This window comes from Euprymna scolopes, chromosome 19 (genome assembly GCF_053919585.1).
Source record: "Euprymna scolopes isolate OS-2025 chromosome 19, ASM5391958v1, whole genome shotgun sequence".
Taxonomy (NCBI): Eukaryota; Metazoa; Mollusca; class Cephalopoda; order Sepiida; family Sepiolidae; genus Euprymna; species Euprymna scolopes.
Window position 1 is genome coordinate 11,557,179 of NC_136500.1, and position 22,170 is coordinate 11,579,348.

At 38.7% G+C, this 22,170-nt stretch overlaps 1 protein-coding gene across 2 annotated transcripts in view; it reads left to right on the top strand.

Annotated features, from left to right (window-relative positions):
* LOC145303410 (WASH complex subunit 1-like) overlaps window positions 1-22,170 on the top strand; it is a 99,919-nt gene that overhangs the window by 63,329 nt on the left and 14,420 nt on the right. Inside the window, exons 1-2 of one of the 2 annotated variants that reach the window (XM_080144730.1) lie at window positions 15,914-16,040; window positions 18,398-18,995. In XM_080144730.1, coding sequence (XP_080000856.1) covers window positions 18,475-18,995 — 521 coding nt within the window. In that variant the 5' untranslated portion in view covers window positions 15,914-16,040; window positions 18,398-18,474. Of the gene's footprint in view, window positions 1-15,913; window positions 16,041-18,397; window positions 18,996-22,170 lie in introns of those variants that run through there. The other variant, XM_080144731.1, reaches the window with a different exon arrangement.

The window sequence follows — 22,170 nt, forward strand, 5'->3', positions numbered from 1 at the left end:
TTAAATTTTAAAAATGGCGATCCAGTGGATGAAAAATGTGAAATATTACCTAGCATCTTAATTGATCACAATGAAAATATTAATAACGACGACAATTACAGTAGAACTATTGACGAAAATATTAACCAGACACGTCGATACCCAATAAGGGAGCGAAAAAGCCCAGACTTCTTAAAAATTGAAAAGATATAAGACTACGCAGTGGATTACTGTTACTTGTTGGACAGCATGCCGGAAAGTTATAATGAGGTGATTAATTCAGAAAATCACCAAGAATGGGAACAAGCTATGATATCCAAATTGAAAGCTTTATCTGAAAATAATACATACGGAATAGTGAAAAAACAAACAGATAAGAATATAATTTCTTCACGCTGGGTATTTTCCAAAAAAAATCACAGCTTCTGACAGTGAAACTTTTAAAGCAAGATTTGTTGCAAAAGGTTTGTCACAAATTTCTGGAGTGGAATATTTTGCAACATTTTCATCAACGACAAATTTAACGACAATTAGAATTTTATTACAACTTGCCACTCAATACAATTTAAAAATACATCAAATGGATGTAAAAAATGCTTATTTAAATGCTCCGATTGACTGTGAAATCTATATTAACCCTCAAGAGGGATTTAAAATGAAAAATAAAAATTGCGTGTGGAAACTGAATAAACAAAGTGCATACAATTGGAATTTAACACTCCATAATTATTTAATAGAACAGGAATTCAAGCAATGTCCCGTTGATGCGTGCATGTATACCAAAAATGTAGGTAATAAATTGTTGATTTTGTTTTTTGGGGTTGACGATATATTACTCGCCTCAAACTGTGACAATACTTTAAAAGATGTTAAAAATGAATTAAATAAAAAATTTAAAATGGCCAATTTTAGACGACTGTCATGGTTCCTCGGTATAAAATTTACCTGTGAAAATAAAACTATAACTATGAACCAATCATGATACATTGAAAAAATTCTGCTCAAGTTTGGAATGCAAGATTTCAAACAGCATAACAATCCCATCGAAATGGACATAAATAAAAATATAGAGACCGAAACAAAATCCATAGATAATTGATTATACAGAGAAATGGTTGGAAGCCTTATCTATTTGATGACCACAACTAGGCCTGACATATGTTACACCGTAACAAAGCTATCTCAAAACTTATCGATTAAGAACCTTATTCATGCAAAACAAATCCTTCATTATCTAAAAGGAACCAAGGAACAATATTTAATATTTAAAAAGTCTACATATCCTCTAAATTTAGAAGGATTTTCAGATTCAGATTGGGGTAATTCTGAGGATAGAAAAAGTATAACGGGGTATTGTTTCAGACTGTTATGGCGGTTACCATAGATTTTAACAACGTTTGAAAAAGGGCCACCATTTTGGTCGGTCCCCTTTTTGGGGCACTTCCGAAATTAGAGAGAGAACAAGAGTGCTGAAAAAGAGCGGTTGTGGAAAAGAAAACATCGGGTCATAATTAAGTGCGACGAGTCTTTAGGATTGATGATGTTTTATAAAGGTTTCCAAGATATAGGGGGTACAAAGAGGATGGTACATTTTCTTTGATAAAAGTTTTTACCCAGGGAAACTGGTCAGTCACATGTTGATACTTCTATCGTTCCCACATGTCTGAGACAGATTTCTTCTTTGTATCTCCCTCCAAGACAGTCCTCTATTCCGATTGGCTGAAACGTCTGGTGACGTTGAGAGAAGAAAGGAAGGGAAAAGTAGAAGAGTAGGGAGAAAAAGAGAAATAAAGGAAGCATACCATAGCAGCATCATAGTAGTAGTTCACTACACTGTCAAAGACTGGACCTATGATCTCTTGGAAAACTAAAAAGCAACAAATTGTTGCACTTTCTACTTGTGAAGCAGAATATGTGTCCCTTACCCATTCCGCGCAGGAGGCAAGTTTTCTGAACACCCTTCTAAAATCCATTTTAAACCCTGATCTAAGTAAAAAACCTTTATTAATTCATTGTGACAATCAGAACAGTATCTTATTAGCAAATAATTCTATGATCCATCAAAGGTCGAAGCATATTGATATCAGATATCATTTTATAAGGGATGAAATAAGTAAAAATCTATTACTCTTACTTATGTGATGTCTGAGCATAATATAGCCGACATTTTCACTAAACTTATAAAAAGAATAAAATTAAAACATTTTATAACCGAACTTTTTAGAATCTCAAAAAGAGAAGCATGAACAGTGAAAATCACAACAACAAAAAATTTGTAAATTATCCCGGGCACGACGTTAAACTGCAACCATTTCTATCTTACTAATCAAATTAACCAACTAATACCTAACATAATGTTTCCAGTTTTTGTTAAAAAAAGAAAAAAAAGTCACTTGTTAAAATCTTTTCTTTGTAAATTTCCTTTTTGTCAAATAATTCTTTTTTGTATCTTTTTTTTTTTGCAAACATTTGTTAAAAGAAATGTATATTTGTGAATTTTTCTGCATATGTTTATATGTATTTGAAAAGTATTCTATTTGTATGTTTACATATATTTGAAAAATGTTTATTTTTATATGTATAAAAAAAACCTCAATGTGATTTACAAAAGAAAAATGGCTTCTTTTTGCACACATTATACCAATATATTAACAATTCCTTTTGCCCAATGAGAATAAAGACAAATTCACCCAAAACAAAAACAAAAAACAAAAACAAAAGACAATTATTTTATTGGTTTATTTTTATTTGTTCATTTATTTGTTTATTTTATTTTTATTTATTTATTTATTTTATTTTATTTTTCTCTAGTCAAATAAAAATTGAATCTGGAAGGATTTTTCCATTATATCAAAACTCAGCTCCTCCATTAGAAGACAGTTCTTCCAGTATACCAAATGTGACGAATGTCCACCGGAGAGAGTCTATTAGACCAGATGTCTCACTGGAGGTTCATTCAACTATGGACCAATTGGAGTATCGATCAACAGTGACTAGGTAGTTGATACCTTTGTAGTGCATACTGAAAGGGGTAGGTTGGAGAGATAAGTGGTGTCGGTGGTGAGCTGGGTTGGGAGGGCTCCATCTGGTTGCAGTAATTGCAGTTGATTTGGATAGCCATGACAGCGAGGGTGATCGATCATCTCAGGCCAGAAGATGGATACTTATGTTTTCAACATCATAGATGAGATGCCTGGGTGTGCAGAGTGGAGTGCATCAAGGATGTCCTGTCTCAGAGTAGGAGGAATGACAATACTCTGTTTGTATACAACAACACCGTCAACCGCGTGAAGGTCCTTGCAAAACTGGTGGTACTCACGCAAGGACACAGACAACGCACTACGGGATTCTGGCATCTCAGATTTGATAATCTCAATAAACTCCATCATATTTTCATCACTGTTGGTGGCAACCCAAATTTTTACCTATGTGATCGACTATCAAGAAGGCTAACATGCTTGCCAACGACTATCAAGAAGGCTAATATGCTTGCCAGTCAGTTTGCCTTCAACTCCACACTGGACCCTGCCAACCACCCCCTCCCTGACTTTCCTTTGCGGACAGACGCCACTCTAGACGATCTGAAAATCACCTCTGCTCAAGTACATGCTATCATAAGAAATCTTGACATTGCAAAAGCATGTGGACTTGATCTAGCTGTGCTATTAAAAAAGTGCTCCGCCGAAGTAGCTCCAGTTCTCTCCCAACTTTACAACAAATGCCTTAATGAATCTTGCTTTCTTGCCTGCTGAAAAACTGCTTCTGTAGTAACAGCTTACAAGAATTCTGGCGAAAGAACTGACCCAGGAAATTATCGCCCCATTAGCCTCCTCCCACTTTTTGCCAAAATATTTGAGTCCATAATTAACCAAGCTCTAGTCCATCACCTTACACATGCTAAACTTATGACTGACCAACAATATGGATTTAGACAAGCCCGTTCCACAGCAGACATCCTAACAGTAATCTCAGAACGTATATACCATTCACTGGACAAAGCGGGGGGAGGGTAGAGCGGTAGCTCTAGATATATCTAAGGCTTTTGACAGGGTATGGCATGAAGGTCTTCTCAGGAAAATCAGATCATATGGTATCACTGGAAGAATACATGACATAATTTAATCCTTCTTAGAGAAAAATCCAGGTTGTCCTCGACGGTCGTACATCTAAACAATACGATATAAATGCGGGAGTGCCTCAGGGGTCTATCCCAGGACCTCTGTTATTCCTAATATTCATAATTGACCTCCCTGACAAAATTGCCTGTGAGATGGGTATATATGCTGATGACACCACACTCTATAACAGACACGACAGGAAAACAAATGAACACATATCTATAGAAATGGCAGAAGCAGTAGCGGAAGACCTCCGATCTGTAGTGGAATGGGAACATAAATGGTTGGTCACATTCAATGTTGCCAAGACTAAACTGGTTTCCTTCAATAATTACAAGAAACCTTCTCTACCACCAATAGCAATGGCCAATGACTCTTTATCTGAAAGTACATCCTTTAAACTCTTCGACCTAACGCTCTCAGGAAACATGTTGGAACAATTACATCGAGAATATCGCCAGGCGGCTGTGAAGAATGTAGATTCTCTCTACCGTGCTAGAAAGATACTAACACCCGAAAGTATCCCATACCTCTATAAGGCCACCATTCGCTCATGTATGGAGTATTGTTGTCATATTTGGGCTGATGCATCTACCACTAGTATCTCGCTCCTAGACAAGGTTCAAAAGAGAGTCGCCAATCTGATAGGTCCTGAACTGTCATCTAAACTTCAGTCCTTGTCCAATCGACGAAATGTAGCATCCCTCTGCCTGTTCTACAAGTACTTTAATGGTGAATGCTCTGACGAACTGCGAGCACTGACAAACCCGACAAGCAGCTAAATCCCACCCCTTCACAGTAGAGATCCCTAGATGTAAGAGAGCCTTCTACTCCAGTAGTTTCTTCCCCAGGACAGCTAGATTTTGGAATTCCCTTCCGGGTTCCTGCTTCCCCAATTGTACTGACATGCAGAAGTTCAAGTGCAATGTGAACCGACATCTTGCTGCCCAACTCCCTACAGAGTACCCCTGATGCCTATGTCCCTGATAGTAGCCCCCTACAACAAAGTGGCAATATGCCTTGTTTGGGGTGAAAATGTAATAAAAAAAAAAAAAAAGTTGATGGATGATAGAGCACAGTTCTGGAGAGACTTGTTGTGTCGTATGAAGGAGAGGATGGTGTGGCTGAAGTCAGAGAATGGTGGTAAGGCAGATGGGCTTGGACTTGTCAAAAATATGGATGCTCTCCTTAATCTCACTGAGTATAATTGCCTTGGACTCTAGATGGGCATTCTATGCAAATAGCATTTCCAGCTTCAAGAGCTGGCAAAATAGTTGCATTCTGCCTGCCAAGCTGAATGCATAAGACACCTGGTTTACCAGACCAAACCATGAGCACATGTCCATGATTATTTTACATGCTGGGAAGTTCAAGATAGCTTGCATGTATTTCTTACATGGTTAAATGCTGTTAAGTGTGATCTCAAATCCAACAAAGTTCACTATGTGCTGAGCGAAGACAAACTTTTCAGGGTTGAGGATAATGCCATTTCTGCCACAAATGTTCAGCCATTGGCATGCTTGGAAGAAGCTGTTTTTGATGTTGTCCGACCACAGGAATGCGTCATCAACACACTTCGTCTTGCGTGGCACATCAGCAACAATTTCATCAAAATGCTGTGGGGTACATCGCATCTACACACAGCATTTTGTCGATGGGACAAGGACTGAAGTTTAGATGACAGTTCAGGACCTATCAGATTGGCGACTCTCTTTTGAACCTTGTCTAGGAGCGAGAGACTAGTGGTAGATGCACCAGCCCAAACATCTACACACATACATCGATATCAGTATCTTCTCCAAGAGGTAATGAAAATTGTGTTTATCTTCATTGTGGATTGGAATGCTGTGATAATCGTTCCAGGTATCGAACACCATCTTTTTTATACTATGGGGCACAGACCTGGCTTGATGGAATAGTGATTGGGCGTGGTGAGTCTCTCTTGCTGCATGAGTGTTGAGAGGTTGGAAGTCAACAGTATGACAAGGTTTTACATTCTTTTTTGCACAGATGAATATTCTATAGCACTATATTACTGAATCACCAATTGCCACTGGTTCAATAACTCGTAGTGCAATGGGACAGGGACAGGTGTGTGGTGGGTCATGGATGTAGCATCAGAGTCAACCATTAGCTTCATGGGTGGGCCCTCCATAAGGGGCAGGGCTGGTGCTTGCATGTGTTAAATATACTCACGCTATATAAATTGTGCAAATACTCCTCCAGTTTCCTGCAATTTTCTTCAGTTGTGGGGTAGGGAAGACTTGGAAGGAACTGGTGGTGGCAGTGTGCATTTGGGACAGTTGCAGCCAACATCATTGGAGCTCTCGGCATGCAAGTTTCCTGCAGTAGTGTCTGTAGGGCTGACAGCATAATTTCTTTTGTATGTCACCTCACCGATTGTGGGAAAGTTCTTGGTAATCAGGTCAAGTGCAACACAAGCTTCCATGCTAATAAAGAATTTGTCCGCATTGTAAGTAACATACCCTAGCTGACATGTTTCTACCCTGTTGCTTTCAAGGTCTTTCCCAGATAGTCGGAGAACTGTTGTGCCAAGGATATTGATACCTTTATTGTTGGCAGCATGCATCCACATGTTGACAGGAATGAGGTCATGCTTTCTCAACCCCAATCTATGAATTACCTTGATATTGGCCAGGCAACTTTGACAAGCAGTATCAGCTATGGCAGCAACAACAGGCGTTCTAGGCTGAAATATGAGGGTTGGGCCAAAGCCGAGTTGTTCATGGTCCTCATGAGTGACTTTTGTCATGACAATAAATGGTTGTGATTGTAGGGTTTGTTTGGTCCACATGTAAGACAGCTGGTTGTAGAGATGGTGGTCCAGGGTCAATTTATGTGTGCTGTGGTGTCCAATATAGCTGGATGCCACACGCAGGGTATCAAAAACGGCTGCTTCATGTTTGGCACATGATTTTGGCAATGTATTTGGTTGTTGTTTCTTATTTTTGTTGTGGTACAGACTTCCGTAGTGATTTTCATGATCACATTCTTTGCATACATGACCATAGGCAGGACATTCTTTTTTTCAGACACTTATGAAAGACTTTTTGCCATGCCCAGTCTTTCCACAGTAATGGCATGTTTCAGAGCTGTCTGTCGTATTAGTGTTATGGGTAGCTGCACTTTTCCGTTGCCAGTAAGTGCTGGCAACAGCTGCAGCACCATGAGAATCATAAAGTCACTGGGCATTTTCCGGCTCATGTCTTGGTTTTTGTCAGTAAATGAGCAATCTGCAGTGTGAGTCAGATCTTTGTGTAGGGATTCATCGTAGCATTCAAGTAGTTGCACGATGAGGTCCTTTCCTGTGATTTTGATGGCAGTAACAGTCTCTCCATCTAGTGATGAAGTAGGACCAGTCTTTACTTGAACCAGCTTCACTTTCTCAACTCTTATAGCAACTGTGCTGGTGGTAGCAGCTGTGCTGTGAATGGTCGTGTGTGTCATAAGGAGTGCTGCAACCACAACGGCATCCAAGTTGGGCGTTTTATATTCATAGTTCGTAATAGGGCATTGTACTACAGGCATTTTGCGATTGGTCTACTGATGAATGCAAAGGTGGTTGTCAGATGGTTCTGTACTTAGGATCAAGCCAAGTCAATCTTTATCATAGATAAGTATTGTAGCGGACTAGGGTATATTATATATATCCCCAGTAGCACAAAACAGGAACAATGAATTGAATTGAGAAAGAAAAGAACAACACGTTAAATTGAAATAAACGAACTAGAATTTATTTCATGAAGAAATGAATAAAAGAAAGGGTACATCACGTGTTTAGTTTGGCATGTGTCTCTCGCTGTTAGCTGGTGAGAGGGAAAGTCTATTGTTGTAGAAAGAGAGGATGAGAAAGTCAATCCAGGCCGTGGAGAGAGAAAACGTGTAAGGTGTAAACGTACTGTCTGTTGATTTGGGCCCCACACATAGAAGCAGGGGATGTGAAGCACGAGCGTGCCCCAAAGGAAGCGGTAGGTCCGTCGACAGGTCAGGTCGGGAGCCGGATCAAAAAGAAATAGCTCAGGTCTCTTGCTTTCATCGTTGTTTCCAGTGTCCTTCGAGCACGTGCGGATTTCACTTAAAGGGAAATGACGTTGCCCATGTGTGCGTACATGTACGCATATGTGTGCATATGTGTGTGTACGTTAGCGTATGTGTGTATGCACATGAATATGAGTGTATGTATGTGAATGTGAATATATGTACATGTGTGTGCGTGCACACGTATGTTTGTGTGCGCATATGTGTATGACAAGAAAAGTGGCTTGAAATGTGAACGTGTGTGTTTGTGTGTGACAAGAAAAGGCTTGCACAATACTCCCCTTCCCAGAAAAAATATGCAGTGTATGCGTCCTGTTTTTGATGTTGGTGTGGTTGTTTCAAAAACGGAGTGTGTTCATGAAAAAGGTATTTACTTACGCGTGGAAAAGGTGTTTACTCTTTTTTTAGGGCTGGCATTTGTTTGTTTTTTTTGTGCTGACATGTGCAACGAGTTGCTTAGATAGTGAAGTGAATTGGAAGGAAAATTTTTGTTTATGTTGACGTGGGTGTGCAGTTCTAGGAGTCTTCGCAAGTGAGTCTGCGGGAGTATGTGTACATTGCCTGTACGGGCGCTTGTTGCGCATTCGTTCATGTTGAACGATGGGTGCGCATGTGCCGGCTGTCAACGAAACTTCCAGCTATGAGTTTATCAATGTGCGTGGTGAATCTCAACTCATATTGTTGATTCAACTGCTTCCTATGTGTTGATAGGGATGTCCTGTAATTGTTTCTTTGTTGTTGCATCTGCTGTGCAGGAGAGAATGTGTATAGGCCTATGTGATTTTGCTCTTTGCGTTTGTTGCAGGGTAATGTCAGGAAACTGTGAAAAATGTTTGTCAAGCTTGAATTTTTTAAAATTCGGTATGAAGTCGACAGGTCCATGTTTATTTTTCTTTGCCGAGTCTGACGAGGGGTTTTGTCATTGTTGTTCATCCGCTGCTGGAGAAATTCTCTTTTTCCTTGCCGTCCGTATACCTAACATTGCTTGTGTTTAGTTAAATAACGGGGTGATGTGCTGGTTGTCTGAAGAGGAAAAGAGTTCTGGAAAAACAAGGTCTGTTAGTGCAAAGAGGAAAAAGAGGGTTCAATGCCATTATTGCTTGTTGAGATTCTTGTCGGTAGTAGTTCACTTGTTGTTTTTCTTTGTTGAAAAGTTTGTCTTTTGTTTATTAAATAAAACGCGCATCTCGCTCAAAACAATTCATTTAAAAAAAGTAGGATCACCATGCATGTTCATTTCACGTCAGTCAGTCGCCAGTTTGTAGCAGACTAGGGTATATTATAAGGTGTAAACGTACTGTCTGTTGGTTTGGGCCCAATACATAGTAGCAGGGGACGTGGAGCACAAGCACCCCCCGAAGGAAGCGATAGGTCCATCGACAGTTCAGGTCGGGAGCCGGATCGAAAAGAAATAGCTTAGGTCTCTTGCTTTCATCGTTGTTTCCGGTGTCTTTCGCGCATGTGCAGATTTCACTTAAAGGGAAGTGACGTCACCAATGTGTGCGTACGTGTGCGCATATGTATGCGTATGTGTGTGTACATTAGCGTGTGTGTGTACGCACATGAATGTGAGTGCATGTACGTGAATATATGTACGTGTCTGTGTGCGTCAGCGTGTATGTTTGTGTGCGCGTATGTGTATGACAAGAAAAGTGGCTTGAAATATGAACGCGTGTGTTTGTGTGCGACAAGAAAAAGCTTGCTCAGTATATTTTGATACCATTTCAGGATGACATCACAAATGATGAAGATCTGAAATACACAGATTGGTAGAACTAAGTAAACGGAATAGTTATAGTTGTAATGATATCGCCTTTCGTTTCAGCTATTTTTATATGGACCCTTTCATCTCGGTTTCCTGATCCAACTTTTGTATGCACTCACGCATGCGCATAGCAATCGATTAATAAAGCGGACGCTATTATTCAGTTCCTTTCTTACAACCAAACACACGTGTTCCTGTCTTATTATTACACATACATGCTTAACACAGCATTACATGGTGGCAAGCGGTATTATCAACCAACATACAATCTTATAACGTCACAGACAGTAGAAACAAAACAAAAAAAAAACGATTATTTTTAATTTCTCGCACGCTGAACGAATTTTTTTTTTCTAATTTCTAACCTCCCAATTGTCTGTACCTTTTTTCATCACACTTTCTTATCATCATGGCCACAATTTCATTACAAGTCCCTAGTTTTGATTGGGGCTCGACATGTATCGCCGAATCATTCAAACTATTCCGACAACGAATGGAACTTTACTTCACCGTCAAAGCGACAAAACACGAGGATAAAATCCCTCTAATACTTCTCGCGACCGGCGAAGAAGGTTTACGCCGGTATAATAGTTTGTAGACTGGAACTCGGAAAATACCAGCAGAGACCAAATGAAACAACAGACATCTTCATCAACAGATGTCGACTGTTGGCAAAGAAATGTGATTTCAGTGCCGACGAATTAAACGAACGCCTCGTTGAGTTATTAATTGCCAGCACACCAATATTCGAACTGCAAAAGGAACTGTTAAACAAACCGAAGGGTTACAGAATCAAGGAAGCCGTTAGATTAGCCCGTTTACATGAGGCTTCAGCAGTTTATGTCAACCAGCTCCACCAGTTACAGGAATCACCACAGATAGCCGCAATAAGCTGTGGTACATACCAGTGGCAAGGGATTGACCGAAAACATGGCCAAACCTGCAAAAATTGTGGATGCAGTCACCGTTTTGGCAAAGAACACTGCGCTGCCAAAAATGATATATGCCACACATGTGGCAAAACAGGTCACTGGGCTACAGTTTGCATCTCAGGGAAGCACAAAACCAAGAGACAACAAGGAAGGCCCTGGCATAACAGTCATAACCAACAATGGGAGTTTGGCAAGAAAATAAACAGCGTTGCCAAACACGACGACCAAGCCATGACTGACACAGGCACGGCAATGGAGAACCTCACCTTTAGTTCCATCACAACCAACAGCGGAAAGCCAGCAAACATGGAAGATCCGCGAAATGAGGCATTTGTTGATCTAAGCTTCATGATAAAGGACCACCCAGGCACTCATACCTTCAAGCTGAAAGTAGATACAGGGGCACAAGCAAATACATTGCCTATCCGCATATTCCGCAACATGTACCCTAGCAGTATAGACGAAGCTGGAAACCCAATGCCCAGATCACTCACCTCAACACAATGTATGTTAACAGCCTACAACAATACTAGGATAAACTGTTATGGCACCACAACTTTTAGGTGCAAGTATAAAAACTCCCCATGGCTGGATACCCAATTCTATGTGGTTGATGTACCAGGAGCAGCCATATTGGGCATGCCAACATCTGTGGCTCTTGGGGTAGTGACAATGAACTGTGCCATCTCAGCCCAACACCAACCCATCAATAGTGTAGCTGACCTAATGCACGTATACCCTAAGAGATTTGACCGTATTGGTGAATTTCAGAACACCCACAAGCTTGTCAACCCCAATGTACCATGCCACATAGACCCACCGAGAAGGACACCTATAGCCATGCGCGAAAAAATCAAATCGGAACTCGACAAGATGGAATCGCAAGGAGTCATTCGCCGCATCAATGAATCTACAAACTGGGTAAGCTCTCTCACTTATGTCATCAAACGTGACAACACAATTAGGATTTGCTTAGACCCACGAGCACTAAACAAAGCTCTCCTACAGCCATACCACCAAATTCCAACAGTCGAGAAGCTCAACCACCGATTTGCAGGAGCAAAATTCTTCTCAAAGTTGGACGCTAAGTCTGGGTACTGGTCTATAAAGCTCGACCCTGAAAGTCAGCCACTAACAACTTTCCAAACACCATTTGGAAGATATTGTTTTGAATGACTGCCATTCGGTTTGTGTGTCAGTCAGGACATCTACCAACTCGAGATGGACAGAATACTCGAGAAGTGCACTGGTGCTTGTGGTATAGCTGACGATATCACCATATATGGCTCGACAGAGCAGGAACATGACGAAAACCAAAGACGTTTCATGGAGGTCGCTACCGAAGAAGGCCTTACCTTGAACTTGGAGAAGTGCAAGATCAAATGCCGTGAAATATCTTTTTTTGGAAACCTGTACACACACACCGGACTAAAACCAGACCCGGCGAAGGTATGTGACCTACAGAAAATACCTGAACCACATAAAAAGACGGAACTACAACAATTCTTGGGTATGATGACATACCTGTCTCGTTTTGTCAAGGACTTCAGTTCCAAGACAGCAATGTTGCCTGGCCTATTACGCAAGGACTCTGTTTTCCACTGGGAACCACACCATCAGGAAACTTTCAAAAAGATAAAAAGTGAAGTATCTGAAACGTCCCTGCTCCACTATTTTGACCCTAGAAAACCGATAATGCACTGTGATGCGAGTTTATATGGAATCGGTGCAGCTCTGCTACAACCAGATGAGGATGGCAATATATCGCCGGTCACACGATGCCTCACACAGACAGAACAGAGATACGCATGTATCGAACGTGAGCTACTGGCTATCGTATTTGGTACACAGAGGTTCCACACATACCTCTATGGCCACCATTTCCAAGTCGTCACTGACCACAAACCCCTCACTATGATCATCGACAAACTGCTCACCTCAGCCCCGGCACGTCTGCAAAGAATGCTAATAAAACTCCAAGGATACAACTTCAGGCTCACATATAACAAGGGATCTGACAACCTCTTGGCTGATGGATTATCGCGCCTACCACCACCTTGTAATGCGGACCCTATCGAACTTGATGTCCGGGTTGATACAGTTCGTTTTTCCACTAATTACATTGAACAACTAAGACAGTGTATGACAGCGGATCCTCTGCTTAACCAGCTGAGAGAGACCATCATCACGGGATGGCCAGAGACAATCAAGCAGCTACCCACTGACATTAGAGTGTTCTGGGGCCTAAGAGATCAGCTCTCAATTGATGATGGTCTTATCCTCAAAGGACAACAAATCGTCATCCCCCAGACACTACAAAAAGACATATTAGAACAACTACATGCTGCTCATTTAGGACAAGAGAAAACAAAACTCCTTGCCAAGGACACTGTTCCTTGGGTAAACATAAACAAAGACATTGAACAGTTCACAAAGTCATGCAGTATCTGTCAACAGCATCAGCCCTCCCAAATGCAAGAGCTGCTAATGCAACATGACATCCCAACAAAGCCATGGGACGTAGTTGGCACAGACCTGTTTGATCTCCACAGAAGTCAATGGTTGATCATAGCTGACTATTACTTAAAGTATCCTATAGTCAAACGCCTACCTGATCATTCACCAAGCAGTGTCATAGTGAACATCACACGCCAAATCTTCTCAGAGTTTGGCATACCATCAAAGATAGTCAGCGATAACGGACCACACTTTTCAAGTCATCTCTACCGCGAATTCGCCAAAGAATGGGGCTTCCATCATGAGACCACGTCACCTCGGAGACCACAAGGGAATGGCTTCATAGAACGTCAAATAAGGACTATCAAGAATATTCTCAAGAAAGTCAAACAGTCAGGAACAACTCCTGAGATCGCACTGCTGCACTGGCGCTGCACCCCAATTTCAAGTGTAATACCAAGTCCTGCACAACTACTCATGGGTAGACGAATCCAATCTCCACTGATCACCAAAATCAGAAACGACAACCATGATCAGGATCAGATATACAGCGCATTCCAACAACGCCAGCAGAACCAAAAGAGGTATTTTGACCGACATGCACTTAAGGAGGATTTACCACCCCTATACCATGATCAACGGGTAAGGGTACAGAATCCTGTGTCTGGAAACTGGGACCCAGTGACTGTATTATCCCAGGTAGATGGTCACCGCTCCTATCTCCTGGAGAATGTCAATGGGCATGTGCTGCGAAGAAACCGACAACACATAAGAGGTATTCCAGTGATGCCTACCCCACAAATGTCGCAAGACCTCCCCAACACAGCTCCACAAAAATGTGCGACGTCTGTGGATCCACTTGTGTGTGCATCCCCAAACATATCAAATGACACTCAAAAATGTACCCGTAGTGGTAGGGTGGTACGACCACCATCAAAAATGAACTTGTGATGAGCAAACACTCATAACCTCCCAGCAAGCATCTCATGGGGCAGAATAATCCCCTGCTTCGCTGCAGCTGTTCAGGCAGTCTACCCTGAACCAGTCTCTCCATTTTCTTTGTTTTGTTTTACATGCATAAGTCATCTTTGTTTTCAGAGAAAGGGAGATGTAATGATATCGCCTTTCGTTTCAGCTATTTTTATATGGACCCTTTCATCTCGGTTTCCTGATCCAACTTTTGTATGCACTCACGCATGCGCATAGCAATCGATCAATAAAGCGGGCGCCATTATTCAGTTCCTTTCTTACAACCAAACACACGTGTTCCTGTCTTATTATTACACATACATGCTTAACACGGCATGACAATAGTCACATAACATAACAAGTATAGTTACGGTACATATTTCTCTTGTTGCGGACCAGGATATAATAATACCCTAACTCGCCACAAGAAAATAATGAAACGAATGGAATTGAAGGAAACAAAAACTCAATTGATGGATAAGATAAACGTGTCATTTATTTACTGTTGAAAGAATGTTTTAAGTATAGCACGTGTTCACGTCCGCGCGGGTGTAACCATCGTTTGTAGAGGACTGGTATTGTAGAAGGAAAAAGGAAATGTGTTTTCATCTCACGTTCGGGTCACTATCGTTTGTTCGTGCGTGGGAAAAGAAGTGAGTAATGTAATAGAACGAGAAATGGCAGTCCATCGTGTAGACAAAGAAAAGGATAGAGGGTTGACGTCAGTTAGCAGTCAGCTACGCGAAGGTGTTTTCAGGGACCAGTAGTAGATAGAGATAGAAAGAGTGAGAAGTGTACGTACTGTCTGTTAGCTTTTTGTCCCACATAGTAGCAAGTGGTGTGAAGTATGCGCCTCCCTTTTGGGAGGCGGCGGTTCGTCGAACCTCTCAGCCCGAGAGCTGGTCCTAAAAGGAAGAAGCCGCTTGTTGCTCTTTCTTTTATAGGTGTTTCCGCTGGTCTTTTGCGCATGTGTGGATTTCCTTTGAAAGGGGAAGTGACGTTGTTCTTGTGTGCGTACGTGTGAGTACATGTGTGTACGTTAGCGTGTGTGTATATACACGTGAATGTGAGTGTATGTACGCGAATGTGAATATATGTACGTGTGTGGACGTGGGCGCGTATATTTGTGTGCGCGTATGTATGCGACAAGTAATATAGCGTGAAATGTGAACGTGTTTTTGTATGAGACTAGAAAAGGCTCGCGCACTCTACTTAGTGTAAAATAAAGAGTGTTTATATGCGATTTAAACTCTGATCCTTCCTCTTTAATATAGAGTAAAAATTACGATAAATTAATTTCATTTTATTTGTTTTTACTTGTATTTTTTGTTATGGGTGTCGAAAATTAGTGTCATACCTATATATTGTCCTTATTTACTTGCCTCCTCACAATGATAAAGTTAGATACAAGGTCAGGTTTTTACGTAGAGAATATATCTAACACCTACAAAAAGGAGAACTCTGGATTGAGACAAAAAATGAAAATCGTGCCATCTAGAAAGTTTTCTCCCCTACTGAACGAGGACAGAAAAGATACTACACTTCGATCCAAGTTCGAAGATTGATCAAATTTCAATCTATTTTCATATTTTTACAACTTTAATTTAAATCAAATCGCTGTCTTCGAAAATGTAAATCTGTTCCGGAATAAGTTTTCATGGGAGACGAATATATTTTGTCACCGCCGTGCAAAGCGGAAGTGCAAATTGTCGGCGTTAACAAGTGTCTTTTTATTTAGATCTCCTTCAAATCTTCTTACAGGTGAGTTTGTTGAAAAAAAAAAAAGAAAAGAAAAAAACTACGAATAATTTTCAGAAATATTAAATATACTCCGTGTATGTATTTACGAACAACACCACAAAAATACGCGTTATTTTTTAATGCATTTCATGAAATATGATAACATTTTGATTTTTTTATATCGCGCACATACCACCTTTTTTTTTTTTTCAATTATTGCGATAAGAAACTTTTTTCATTCTATTTTTCTTTATAGTCACTGTCATCAACAAATTGTGTTAGCTTAATTCTAGATTTGACATAATTCATACACTTCAAAAACTTGTATATGCTTTTTTAAGATTGTTTTTGTTTTCCGTCGTAGCGAGAATATATGGCGGTTTGTTCAATTCTGTTTGTTTTCAATATTTTTTATTATTATTTCCTTTTGACATTCTTTTCACTTAGAAACAAATGATCCGTTATTTGCCATTTATTTCTATTTCAAACTCATAAGTCCTTTTTTTAATTGTCCAGACAATTCTACATAAGCATTTTTTTTTTTTTTTAATTTCTTTATCATTATTTTTATTTCTGGAGTCATGTGATGGTACGCCCCTTTTTTTTGTCTTAGTAAAATAAAAATAAAATCGCAATGAAAACTAATGTTTTATTTAACTTTTGCATCAATCAAAATATATAAAAAATAATTTAAAAAAAAAGAAAGGGTGCTAGAGTGCACTTACTGATCCGCGCTATTTTTGAAATCGTATTTCCAAGTTTAATTAAAGTTTTATGGGGTTTTTTTATTCAATTGTAAGGTTGAAGTATAGAATAGGTACAAAACACCCTCCCCATGTTAAGAATGGCTTTTTAAATAATAACGTTATTATTTCAGCACAGATCAATAAGTGCACTAGTACAAAAAAAAATATATATTTGGTGTAAACTTTAACTTAAAAGTTTTTAAATTTGTGCAACAGAGAGCTCTCTAGCACTCTAGCAGACAAACAGTAAACACTTTTAATTTATTTTAATTTCACACTTTAAATCACGGCATTTTAAGAGGATCTATATTGATACGAATGTTTCTGATTAACGAAACAGGCCAGAAATAGCTGTCGCTGAACACTCAATTAGTACCGACATTAAATGAACAAACGTTGCAATCTTTTTTTTTTTTTTTTTTTTTCTGATTTAAAAATTCTAGAATGACTTACAATTGTTGTTTTGGTGCTCGCGTAGATTTGTGAGCTTTTAAACCAATGCGTGAAAATTAGTATAAAAATTACGAAAAATGTTTAGAGATGCGTGGAGTAGTCGAACCTGAAATGCGTGAGTTTAAAATCGTAAATCTACACAAGAAGCAAAGCACCAGTGTTTTCAACTTCATTTTGAACAGCTGTTTTTTATCCCTCACCTTTACCTAACCAACCGGTTGAATTCATTTTGGTTTTACATTCGCATGTTTAATGTCGTCTGCCTTTTTACATTTTTTTTTATTAAACCGTAAACTTGTGTGATTTTCTGCTTGTAGGATTGTTTTTCACCGGTATAAATGATTACACAATAAAAATAATTAAGTTATGTGCGTGTGTGTAATATATATATATATATATATATATATAAAAATCAAGCTTTCTTCAAACAAAGTACCTCGACAGTTGCTGCGGGCCTGTCAGACTAAGCAGTAAAAATGTTGTTTCATAAACATATTTTGGTGCGTATGCACTTACCGTGCTGTATTTTATAAATAGTATTTTCAAGTTAAATCCAAATCTTGGAAGAGATGCATTTTGATTTTTGAAAATACATTAATTATTGCAATGGTATTCACCCTAGGCAGGTTGAACTGGTTTCTTCTGTAGGAGAAAGTATAATGGAAATTCACAAGCGGTCTCCACTCATATATATATATATATATATATATATATTGGTCAAGGGAGCTTACATTTCTGCAAGGAAGTGTCGAGATCTTTCTATATACAGCGCCTGGTATTTTCAAATGGCTATATGTATAATTTCTGACCAGGCTTAGTGTTGCTTAATTTTAGTGATCCAACAGGAACCAAAATACATACATCACCTGGTATTCCCAAAAAGAAATGTTGAGTCTGGTCAGTACGAATTGACCAGACTCAACATTGCTTAACTTTGGTGATCTAATTAAAAGCAGCATGTTAATATGATTATACCATATGTCATATAATTGGTCAAGAGATGTTTTTTTCTTTCTTTTCCAAAAGATTTCAAATTTATCCGACTAAACCCTCCACCTGGAAATTCCTAGTTTCACCAGTAGTTATCCCAGAATGCACCAATTTGTTTGTTTTTGATTTTAGAACCAGGTTAAAGCAGATTAAAAGGTTTAATAACAAACATCTTTTTTATATTTTCAGGTTTCGAAAAAATAGAATCTGTCTTTTTAGCCAATTTTTTTGGCATCATTATCTCCATGTGATGGTGCAGTTTAACCATGTCCAGCCAAATTTATCACATCCCCACAATTCCACCTGACCTTTGTCGTGAGGACACAATCCTCCAGATTGCCGACACGTTACAGTATTTAAACAAAGTAACCGATGACACTTTCAGTCGTATTAGCAAACGGGTGGAGGATAATCATCGTCGACTGGCCAAAGTTAACGACCGGGTCAGCCTAGCTCGTGCCAAAGTGTCCAAATTGCAGGGCAGTAACAAAGCGACCAAAGTCTTTGCCTGTGCAAAGTATCCGTCACCTGAGTTTCTGGAGGAATATCAGAGCGTGTTTGAACAACAACACTCTTTGAAGAACATTCCAAAGTCTCATGCCAAGTTGCAACACAACAAACCATTGGTGGTCGATGAGAAAATCTTGAAAGAGAAACTGCAGTATTACAACGTGCACCTCAATGTGAAAAGCAAACAACGTGATGACGAGGGGGAGGGACTTGGTCGTCTCCCACGCAACATTCCATCTATCAGTTCACTCCTCCTCTTCAACACAACAGAAAATCCGTAAGTCGTTTACGCCATATTTTTTTAGATAAGGATTGATCGTTTGGACTACTGTTCTCATTTTATGTTTTATTCTTACAACGTTTTGGCCGATGTAATCTTCAACCTTCTTCGTCTTTTGTCAAACTCTAGAATCTGCATAGAATTTTGAACGAAATCCATTATTTTATTCATAGGGATAGCATGTTCTTGTTCCCTCTACCATGACCGGGTAGAAGTCGTAAGTAATTAGCAATTGCATTTTTAGTATCACCTTCTTGTTGAGACGTCCCAAATCAAATTCTACCCAATTTACGCCATTAACGATTACTAAACTACCACCTTACATTCATTAACCCTTATCCTCAAATGACCTTTGGGCCTTGATAAGTATAGACTCCCAACTAAAAAAGAGAAGTATTAAAAAAATAAAACCTGCATTGAGGAGTGCCACTCTTCTGGAGGTTAAAGCTTCAATCCTTAATGCAGACAAAACTAAGAATGCAATTCCAAATTACTTCTATCCAGTTATGACTGACAGGATGAGAACAAGCTGTTTCTGTAGATGAAATAAAAGGTTCTGTTCAGAATTCCATACAGATTCCCGAGTTCAGTTGGATGAGGTACACCCGAAGAAGTTCGGAGGTTGCATCGATCGAAATGTTGAGGAAATAACACTCACGATGAGAATAGGAGTGCAAATAATCCAAATAATCAATCTTTATCCAAATCGTAACTTTTAAAAATCTTCACATTTTCAGTGCTGAGTGCCAGTAGTAAACAGATTACTAGGAATTAAATAAATTGAATTAATATTGTGTTATATCTATATATGCTATATATTTATCATCATCATCATTTTATCATCATCATTTATTACTATATATGCTATATATTTATCATCATCATCATTTTATCATCATCATTTATTACTATATATGCTATATATTTATCATCATCATCATTTTATCATCATCATTTATTACTATATATGCTATATATTTATCATCATCATCATTGTCATTTCTTTTCGTGTATAAAGTGAGAACCTAACTTTCAAACACGTCGGAAGCTGGCACCCGCATCTCAATTGAGAAATGGAAGCCTTTTCACTCCAAACAAGGCACAATGCCACTTTGAAGTAGGGGGCTACTATCGGGGACTTAAGTTGCAAGGGCATTATGAAGGGAGATGAGTAGCAAGATGTCTGTTCACATTACACTTGAACTTCTGCATATCAGTATAGTTGGGAAAGCAGAATCCCGGAAGGGAGTTTCAAAGTCTTGCAGTTCTGGGGAAGAAACTATTGGAGTAAAAGGCTTTCTTACACCTAGGGATCTCTACTGTAAAGGGGTGGGACTTAGTTGCTTGTCGCGTTTGTCAGAGGTAGTCACGTCGAGGAGGTACAAGTTCTTGTATTTTGTCAGAGCATTCACCATTAAAGTATTTGTAGAACAGGCAGAGGGATGCAACATTTCGTTGATGGGACAGAGGCTGAAGCCTAGATGACAGTTCAGGACCTATCAGGTTAGCGACTCTCTTTTGAATCCTGTCCAGGAGTGAGCGACAAGTAGCAGATGCACCAGCCTAAATGTGACAACAGTACTCCATTTTATGTTTAATTTTAACAATTTCAAAATAACTGTTTCAGCAATATCATCTACTAGATGCATACTTATTATGTTGTTTGAATTTAATGTGTTTAACATGTGTGAAATATTCACATTTTAAAACTGTTAAACTATTTTTTGTTGCATATTCACCTTTTTGAAACTGCTAAAACTATTAAAAAAATAGTTCATAGCTTTTTTTTATGTTTTTGTAAATATGTTTTTAAAATATCTAAATAGTTTGAGAAAATATATAACATTAACTTAAAAGTTATTTGAAAAGATATGCGATTAAAAAATTAATTGATAAAAGAAGTTTACATATTTTTATATATTTTTATTATAAGGGACAAAAGAAACATAAACATGAAGTATATTTGAAAATTGTAACTATTCTGTGATTCCATACCTCAACTGAGAGATGCAGGTGCCAGCTTCCGGTGTGTTTGAAAGTTAGGCTCTCACTTTATGCACAATTACCCTAACGGCTCTTTTGGTGCTATTTCCGTAGCATGCCTTTTGGTATTTTTGTTTCATTTGTGAGACAATTTATTCAAAAGGTGTGTCCAGTTTTATGTGTAGGTTGATTTACTGGTTCTTATTACTTGATGTTGATGTATTGTCATAAGGTTTGCCTTCTGGCAGCTCATCAGATATTTGTTCGATGTTAATGGTGGATTTTGAAAGATCCATCTCCTGGTGAGCAAATACAACCTTGGTAGGCACTAGTTTCTGTACATTACTCTGTCAACATTTTTCTTCTTTTTTTTTTTTTTTTTGTCTGGCCTGTTAATGTCCATATTGTTAAATTTGTTTTTACTTTACTATTTACATACTTTTAATTACTTTTTTTATAGTCATACTAGCGGCTGCTCGGCATTACCCGATCATAAAATAACCTAAATATGATATTTTGATTAATGTAGATTTTGTATTTATTATTTTATATTGGATCCAATATATAGCAATGATTTAAAAAGTTTAAAAAGAAAAAAGACTCATGTGCCACCACAAAGAATCGAAACCAAAACGTTTAGCTTACGATTTACTTTTTCTTTTGACGTTAATGCCTGAGCTATGAAGACCTGTTTGCTCCAAAGCTAAAAATTAAAACATAGCTATTACATTACGCATGTACATCCGTAATACTGTCCTTCAACCGTTACCTGACAAATTCCATTTCTTTCATTTTCACACTTTTGCACCAATTTTCCTTGGCTAAAACCTAAAAATAAAGTTTTGCGTGGGTTCAAATACCCTATATTAGTGTTGGGACGATTCCTAATTTTTATACGATTCCGATTCCAGGAAAATATTGATTAACGATTCCGATACCAAGTATGATTCCGATTCCTAGGGAATTATTGTTTTGAAATATACCAGGTAGTTTTATACTTATGGTCGCGTAGTTCCCAAATATGTTCCCTAACTTTGGAAGAGATATTTTATGTCTACACCGTCGTGTTTTGGTTTAAATAAAATTATTATATAGTAAACTAAACGGAAAAATTAGCAAAATTTATTTTAGAGAAAATTTATTTTACTTAATTGGAATACAAAAAAAAAAAAAAACAAAGGAAATAGAA